The sequence below is a fragment of the Agrilus planipennis genome, unplaced genomic scaffold (genome assembly GCF_000699045.2).
Source record: "Agrilus planipennis isolate EAB-ADULT unplaced genomic scaffold, Apla_2.0 scaffold286, whole genome shotgun sequence".
In the NCBI taxonomy this organism is placed as follows: domain Eukaryota; kingdom Metazoa; phylum Arthropoda; class Insecta; order Coleoptera; family Buprestidae; genus Agrilus; species Agrilus planipennis.
The window spans coordinates 32,966-42,494 of record NW_020442434.1 but is presented as its reverse complement, the minus strand read 5'-3'; the positions used below and the strand labels follow the sequence as shown (position 1 = coordinate 42,494).

Genomic DNA, 9,529 nt, shown 5'->3' with positions numbered 1-9,529 from the left:
TAATAGGTAACGTTGCATTAGTATTTTCGTCCTGTGAATGCTGCGTTACGTCGTCTGTTTGTGGCTTATTTTCGTTAGCTAAAATATTCTCTTGTACTGGTGTTATTTTAATATCAGATAAAATTTTGACCTTATTTTTGTTTTGATTTTTAACTTGTTTGCCTGGACTAAAGTTTACTTGGTTAGACTGATCTAAATTTAAAAACTCGTCGATGCTCTCCAAATCTATTGGTTCTCTTTGGCTAACATCTCCGGGGTTATTGAATAATGACAAAAGGTCATCGGACGTTTCAAATACATTAGTTTCTATTCGTGATAAATAATCTGCATTACTATTATGTTTACCATTTTTATAAATAATTTTGTATTCAAATTTCTCTAACTTTAAACGCCATCTTATTAACTTTGAATTTGGCTCTTTGATGCTAAACAATCATTGTAGCGGCTTGTGGTCCGTCACAATGTTAAACTCTCTGCCATGTACGTATGGTCTAAACATTTTAACTGCCCAAATGACTGCTAAACATTCTTTCTCAATTACTGAATAATTTTGCTCATGCTCGTTCATTGTCCTGCTAATAAACATAATTGGTTTATCTTTACCTATTGGTCCTTGCGATAATACGGCGCCTAGTCCTACTTTAGAAGCATCGCATGTAACATTGAAAGTTTTTGAAAAGTCGGGGTATGATAAAATTGGAGGGTTACTAATTATTCTCTTTATAGTATTGAATGCGTTAACGAATGCTGTACTATGTTCTACTTTTGAATTCTTCTTTAGACATGATGTTAATGGTTTTGTGATGGTAGCGTAGTCTTTAATAAACTTACGGCAATATCCTGTAAGTCCGAGAAGATTTAATTTCTCTAATCGTTTTTGGCAATGTTATACATTGAATTTTCTGAACTAATTTGGGATTTGGTTTTATTCCTGTAGTAGTAATTAAGTGTCCTAAATATTCAATTTCCTGTAAACAAAGTTCTGATTTATCCATTTGAACTCTAAATTTATGATCTTTTAAACGTTAAAATACTAATGTAAGGTTATTGATATGTTCTTCGAATGTTTTTCCTAAAATTATGTCATCTAATAAAGATACTGAGTCCTCCATCACGGATTTTTGCATATAAAAATGCATAGGAGGTATGAACATTCAGATGAAGAAATCTTTTGGTTGTCCTTTTGATTAGTCGATCAGCCTGTTGTAATGTTTTACCAGTTATTTTGGGGTTTTGAAATGCATGGTATAGTCGAGGGAGAAGATGGTCTCTAACCCTGCTTTCACACAGACGGTTTTCTAACGGCAACCGTGCCGTGCCGTGCCGTAATTTCATTTTGCTATGCGTTCACGCTGCACACGGTTTTTCACTTCGAGTTTAGTTTTGTTTTGATACGTGACCAAAATGGACGAAAGAAAAAAACGCATGTTATTACTAATGATATGGCATAATCGCAGAAAAACACAAACAACAAGAAAATTTTGGATTCATCCACTACTTGAAAACAGACAATTGATGAGTGAATTTGTAACATTATTTCATGAGCTACGAGACGATAGCTCTAAATTTTTAAATTATTTTCGCGTTAGGCATTACTGGAAAGTACAAGTAATAAAAGTTATTAATAGTGATAGAATTGAATACAAAACAATTTGAATACACTGTTCCAAATATTTTCACAGAGAATAATAATAATAGGAAGACAGATACAAAAGAATTCGAGTAGAAATATTTACAAAAGGGTGTAATATAATGTTTAGTCAAATATATGTTTAAAATTAAATATAGCGGTATTATTATCCACCACACTATATAATTTCTTCTGTTAACTGTACAATTCAGAGAGAATAACGATCCTGAAAACAATTTTTGCCGTGTGAACACACGGCACGTGTGAATACTTCTATACACTTGCTTGTCTCCCTGTTGCCGTGCATGGCTACGGCGCCGTGCCGTTGCAGTCCCCTTCCGTGCTGCGTCGGCAGCCGTGTACGGCTACGGCAGCAAACCTTGTTGTGTGAAAGCTTGCATATAAACCAATGTATTACTATTATACACGGCACCGTTTCCGTTCACACAGACATTAATTTTGATGACTATTACTAATTTTTAAATCATCTTGCAATTTTACGCATAATTCATAGAAACTCCTAATGGACATTCGAAAATAATTTAAAAATTTAGAGCTATCGTCTCGTAGCTCATGAAATAATGTTACAAATTCACCCATCAATTGTCTGTTTTCAAGTAGTGGATGAATCCAAAATCTTTTTGTTTTTTGTGTTTTTCTGCGATTATGCCATATCATTAGTAACAACATGCGTTTTTTTCTTTCGTCCATTCTGGTCGTGTATCAAAACAAAACTAAACCGTGAAAAACCGTGTGCAGTGTGAACGCAAAGCAAAATGAAATTACGACACGGCACGGTACGGTTGCCGTTAGAAAACCGTCTGTGTGAAAGCAGGGTAAGTAGTATTAGTTTCTGGTCAGGCTTCAGAGGGGCTGCCGAGAGATGTTCAAGCCAAATAGGTAGATTGTATAGAGATGGTTTTAGTACACCTGTGCCACTGAAAGAGTGTCCGAGATATTTGAATGCGTTGAATGCATTAACAACTGGTATCCAGCTGCCATTCAGGCGAAGTGTTGGTCTGGATTGGGGGATGCAGATCCTATTCTTCGCCGGGGCTATTATGCTGGAGCATTTTTTAGGGTTGTTAGACATGCCGCAGGAGGATAGGAAAGAGGAAATTAATGTGAGTCGTCCTGGTAGGTTTATTTAGTTATCCTTAAGGAGGATCGTCGTCGAAAGCCATCGCACTACATCCCGTACCGTCTGGCATATTTTATCTACTAATCCTCTTAATACATGGTTCATAACATGGGCAAAACATGCTGGTGCGTTACGTAAACCAAACGGCATACGCAGAAAATGATAATGTCCGTTTTCCGTTGAAAAAGCAGTTTTAAACTGATCTTCCGGTTCTATATCTATTTGGTGATATCCAGATTTTAAATCGAGTTTGGAAAAAATATTTTAATTCGCCTAATAGATCTAATATCGTCGCAATATTAGGGATAAGGTACTTATCCTCTATGGTCTTCTCGTTCAGTTTCCTAAAGTCTACTACCATTCTCCATGATTTTTTCCTTTATTTGTCCGGTTTTTTACTGACTAAAAATATCGGTCAATTGTACGGTGACATTCGCTTTCTGTAATTATATTTTGTTCTTTAAGTTCTTTAACCTGCCTATTTATTTCTTCTCGTTGGACCTGGGGGAATCTGTATGGTTTGGTAAAAATTGGTATGTCCGAATTTAATGGTATTTTATGTTTAACACTTCCTGTAAATGTTAATACATCACCTTCCTTATAAAAAATCTCGTTATACTGTTCGCAAAGAGATTGTACTGCTAAATGTTATTTCTGAGGTAAATGATTTAATTCAATTTTTAACGGTTTTTTGCGTGTAAACTGACTATTTGTGATATTGCAAATGCTAATTTCTTTTGGGTTAATGTGTTGAGCTCTAATTTTGGGTATTGCTAAATCTGNTTGTTCTGTAGTTGGTTGATTACCTTGATTTTACATTATTAAATCTGTTTCTAAACTACTTATTTCTTGATTAATAAAATTTAATGATAAATTAATTACTTCCTAAGACGAAAAGCCTAAAAATTGCTCTTCCGCTTCAGAGTCTATTTATGCTAAGTTCAGCTGTTGATTCGTGATAAGTACTGAAGGACTAAGTGAGTTTAAGGAGCACTTAATCACTCTTCGCGGAAAATTAATTCGGCGAAGTCCAATTATACGCAGAGCGAACGAACAAAGAGTTTTCGTAACACAAAAAAGTTTATTTAATCAAAAAATACAGAACTACACACAAATAACAACAGAGATTTTAGGGGACAATAAGAAAAAGGTAAGAAGGTTTGTGTTTTTATTTTGACCTAATGAACGTGACTGCTTTGGTTTTAACAACAGATGCAATTGTAGGGATGTTGGGGGTGGCGGTACGGTCGTTACAATTCAAAGATGGTATTGACCTTAGACAACTGAAAATTTCTCCGCCTCAGGCGGCGAGCTACGAAGATAGAGCAATAGGGTGACAACGACTACTAGTACTATAAATTCTTGGAACTTCGGATGGTCAAACTACCTGAATGGTTAGAACATCTCAAAATACTAACATAGTTGCAAGTTTCAGTACAGGCTTATTTCAGAGAAATTGAGATAATAATATTTCAATACATCCTATTTAAAGAAAATATCATTAGATAGTGAATACAAATTTAACAGGTTTCAACATCAGCTATTGAGTTATTTAACTCGTTTACTTCTGTCATATAGACGTATGAATTTGTTTTTGTTACATTTGTTTAATATTATACATTTAATAAGATTGATACACTCTTTTAACAATAATTCTTGTTTTACAATTTAAAATAACGACTTACTTTGCGTTGGGAAAGCTTACTTTTTGTAAGTTCCTTGAAGTTTTCAAATGTTGAGTTGTGAGAGAACTCACCTCTGTGGGGTTGCTCCTTGAAGTTGAATGGGAGACCTCATCTCTGTGTGGTTGCTCCTTGAAGCGGAATGGAAGACCTCACCTCTGCGTGGTTGCTCCTTGAAGTTGAATGGAAGACCTCACTTCTGTGTGGTTGCTCCTTGAAGTTGAATTGAAGACCTCACCTCTGTGGGGTTGCTCCTTGAAGTTGAATGGAAGACCTCACCTCTGTGTGGTTGTTCCTTGCAGTTGAATGGAAGACCTCACCTCTGTGTGGTTGCTCCTTGAAGTTGAATGGAAGACCTCACCTCTGTGGGGTTGCTCCTTGAAGTTGAATGGGAGACCTCACCTCTGTGTGGTTGCTCCTTGAAGTTGAATGGGAGACCTCACCTCTGTGGGGTTGCTCCTTGAAGTTGAATGGGAGACCTCACCTCTGTGGGGTTGCTCCTTGAAGTTGAATGGGAGACCTCACCTCTGTGGGGTTGCTCCTTGAAGTTGAATGGGAGACCTCACCTCTGTGGGGTTGCTCCTTGAAGTTGAATGGGAGACCTCACCTCTGTGGGGTTGCTCCTTGAAGTTGAATGGGAGACCTCACCTCTGTGGGGTTGCTCCTTGAAGTTGAATGGGAGACCTCACCTCTGTGGGGTTGCTCCTTGAAGTTGAATGGGAGACCTCACCTCTGTGGGGTTGCTCCTTGAAGTTGAATGGGAGACCTCACCTCTGTGGGGTTGCTCCTTGAAGTTGAATGGGAGACCTCACCTCTGTGGGGTTGCTCCTTGAAGTTGAATGGGAGACCTCACCTCTGTGGGGTTGCTCCTTGAAGTTGAATGGGAGACCTCACCTCTGTGGGGTTGCTCCTTGAAGTTGAATGGGAGACCTCACCTCTGTGGGGTTGCTCCTTGAAGTTGAATGGGAGACCTCACCTCTGTGGGGTTGCTCCTTGAAGTTGAATGGGAGACCTCACCTCTGTGGGGTTGCTCCTTGAAGTTGAATGGGAGACCTCACCTCTNATGCATCGATGGCTATATCTTCCTTAACCTCGTTATTACGTTTACATTTATTAATAACATATAATCTTAATTTATTTCTATAAAAGTAACATATTAGACCAATCAATTGAATAACAATAAAACTTACAATTATTATAATTAACATTTGGTTATTGTTTGGTAACTTATATAGTATGATATATTTAATTAATAGATGTTTATTTCACAGTTAGTGAAAACAAGTACAAGGCTGATTTTCTTCCAATCCATCCAGCTCGACCCTTCTGTTCCGCAATGTATATCTATTTTCTTGTGTTGCATCAAGCATCGCCTGGCTCCCTCTACTGTCGCTCGTGAAAAACTTCAACAGGGGTCCTTCTTTACTACCCTCGCACCTTTTTGGCGGTCTACCGGGGCCTCTCTTTCTTTCCTCGTTTGGCGCCTGCATAACCTCTCTTCCTCCCGCTTTGCTTTGCCGTCGATTAATTAATTTATCCTCTTCACTCGCAACAATTTTTATTATGCACTCAATTGCTACCTTATTTTACCACATGCCGACACCATTTACCCAAACAGATACTTGATTTCTCACTTTTTATCGCTTAATACTCGTAGAGCAACACCTAACACGTCTTATCACACCAGACGCCCTCTCGACTCTCTCAAGTCGATTCTAGTAATATAAGTATATATTTTTCGTCATTTATGATTTCTACTAGTTGTTCTGTTACATTAACTGGTACATGCATACGTACAGTTTAGATCAGTCTTTCCCAAAGTGGGCGATAACGCCCCATTGTGGGCGCTGCAGGTCTCAAGGGGGGCGGTAAGAGACCCAGAAGAAAATGGGGGCGTTGTGTAGAGGCGGGCGAGCGGGGGGTGATTTGTAATTTTATTTAGCTAAGAGGCCTCTTAAACAACAACTGCAAGAGCTCTCGACTCTCAACAACAACTTGTGAACATCAACTAATATGAATTAAAAGATTGCTCAAACTCGGTTCTATATTTCTCTCCGCGTAGTTCATATATCTGTCCTATTTTATTGAATATAGAAAAAATTAATAGTTATTAGTACTCGTAGATATCTATCATGTTTTAACAAGTTTTTGTTAAATAACCCGAATTGTGCATTCCTGTATCAGTCGGCTGGTTCATTGAATGCTTGTTCGGACTTGTTGAGTACGATTGAGCGTCGAATGAGATAAACGAGTTTATGCATGTTTGTTTTATTCCTGTCGGTGCGTGCTGCTTAAGCATTCCTATATAAACAATGTAATATTTATTTTATTTTCATTTGTGGTCTCGCGCGCAATAGATGAGCAGTACTTACGCCTCCTCTACTCGCGAAGTTGAACGTATTTCTCAAAGCAAAACAATGTCGGAAGTAAAAAAGAAGAGACGGCAATACTCTGCGGAATATATTAAATTCGGATTTATTGAAAATCCCACAAACCCATCGTCGCCTTTGTGTCTTCTATGTCTAAAAACATTTTCGAATGAAGCAATGAAGCCTTCAAGGCTGCAAGATCATTTGAATAAAATGCATCCAGATAAGAAAGACAAGAATGTAGCATATTTTCAAGACCTAGAGAAGAAGCATAATACTCAGCCAAGTGTAGTAAAACTATTTTCGGCGGCTGCTAAGCAAGATGACGACGGACTTCGAGCTTCGTACAATATCTCTTTGTTAATTGCTCAAAAAGGCAAACCACATAACATCGGAGAAGAGTTAATATTGCCAGCAATAAATGAAGTAATAACTACTGTGCTTCATAAACCGGCCGCAGATATTATCCGAAAAATTCCTTTGAGTAATAATTCTGTGCAAAGACGAATTGATGAAATGGCTGAAAACATTGAAGAATCATTGTGCGATCACCTGAGGACAAGTCAATTCTCAATTCAGCTCGATGAGTCCACTTTACCAACTAATGAAGCATTGTTGTTGTCTTACGTGAGGTTTATTAAAGATGAGAAAATATGTGAAGAACTATTATTTGCTAGAAATTTAGAGACCGATACAAAAGGTGAAACCATATTCAATACATTGGAAAAGTTTTGCGATGAGAAAGAGATTCCTTTGAAAAATATTATTTCAGTTGCTACGGATGGCGCTCCGGCTATGACAGGGTGCCATAAAGGCTTCATAGCGTACTTAAAAAATAAAATTCCAGATGTCCTTGGTGTACATTGCGTTATTCATAGACAACATTTAGTTGCTAGAAACTTAAGTGAAAAACTATTTCAATCACTGCAATATGTCATCAAAGCAGTCAATAAAATCCGCAACAGCTCTTTGAATGATAGATTATTTCATCAGCTTTGTGTTACTAATGACGAGGATTTCAACCGTTTGTTGTTTCATACTGAAGTTCGTTGGCTATCAAGAGGCAATTGTCTGACTCGATTTTACAACCTGTTTGACTCTGTTATAGAGTTCTTGGAAACTAAAGATACAGAATTGCACGACAAGCTCATAACATCAAAGAATGATATAGCTTACATGACAGACCTGTATAAATTGTTCAACGACATGAATCTCCAACTGCAAGGCGATAAACTAAATTTAATTAAAACAAAAAACGTCGTTGCTGCTTTCGCAGCCAAACTGCTTCTACACAAAAAGAATCTGGGCAGACGTGAGTTTCACAATTTTCCAAATTTATCAGTATCATGCAGTAACGACGAATTGTTTGCCTACTGCCAACATTTGGAAAACCTCCACATTGACTTCACCGAACGATACCAGGACATTTTGAACTTGGAAATACCAGACTGGGTGTTGGATCCGTTTTCAAATGTCAACACAGCAATGTCACCTCAGCTGGAAGAAGAACTTATAGAATTGACAACAAACGAGGAAATAAAAATCAAGTTCAAAAATGGTTACCAAGAATTTTGGCTTCAAAAACCGATCCCTCAATTGTACCCTGGATTGTGGTCAATCGTTCAACGATTCTTGATAGCATTCCCATCGTCATATTTGTGTGAACGTGGATTTAGTGCTGTGACAACACTGCTTACTAAAAAGAGAAATCGTTTGCTTGTTACCGAACGTGGCGACTTGCGACTGTTCTTGAGTAAATTGGAACCTGATATCAACAAACTTATTAAACAGCATCAGATTCATCCTTCACATTAGTTTTTATATAAGGATTGATTATTTTAGTTATATTTTTAATAAAAGATACTCTGTTTTAATACTATAAAGTTGCGTTTCAATAATCATTCTTATTGGCAGGTGGAGCCCGTAAGAGTTAACTTGAGACCTAAGCGCCGTTGTATGTTACCTACTGCGCTCAGGTTTCAAGTTGCGGGTTATAGTAAAAGTTTCGTTTAGAATTCTCCGTTAATATACATAATATACATATATAGGTCACAATAATTAATTAATTTAATTTGAAGTTATAGTGGTTTTTAAATAGGTGAAAAAATGGGGGCGCTAAAAAAATATTTATTCTCAAAGTGGGCAGTAGACAAAATAAGTTTGGGAACCACTGGTTTAGATCGTTATTTACCTTTAATAAATGTTTTATACAAGTGTCTTGTTGATAACTTTTTTCTATTATTTCATTCTTACAAAAATACTGTTGTTGAATTAGCTTGCAATTTTCTTCCTCACCGCTACATATGGTCCCTAAGGAAGGCGACGAGTGGCGTCCCTGCGGCGACTACAGAGGGTTCAACACACGGACCGTTCCAGATCGTTATCCAGTCCGTCATATTCACGATTTTTCCCATACTCTGGCTGGAAAAACCATATTTTGAACGATCGATCTGGTCAAAGCGTACCACCAGATCCCGGTCGCCGCAGAGGACAGCCATAGCAACGCCGTTTGGGCTGTTCGTGTCCCCCTTTATGTCGTTCGGTCTACGAAACGCAGCGCAGACATTCCATCGCTTCATTGACGAAGTACTGCGTGACCTGGATTTCTGCTACGCGTATATCGACGACATATTGGTGGCTTCAACAATACCCGAGGAACACCGTGCCCATCTAGAAATCCTTTTCCGCCGTCTGCAGGAATACGGAG

At 37.9% G+C, this 9,529-nt stretch overlaps 1 protein-coding gene across 1 annotated transcript; it reads left to right on the top strand.

Moving 5' to 3' along the window:
- The first annotated feature begins 6,258 nt into the window (after positions 1–6,258).
- Positions 6,259–8,884, top strand: LOC112906352 (SCAN domain-containing protein 3-like). Its single transcript, XM_025980302.1, has one exon. It carries the CDS (start codon positions 6,811–6,813, stop codon positions 8,635–8,637), a length of 1,827 nt encoding a protein of 608 aa, XP_025836087.1. The 5' UTR covers positions 6,259–6,810; the 3' UTR covers positions 8,638–8,884.
- Positions 8,885–9,529: the final 645 nt, after the last annotated feature.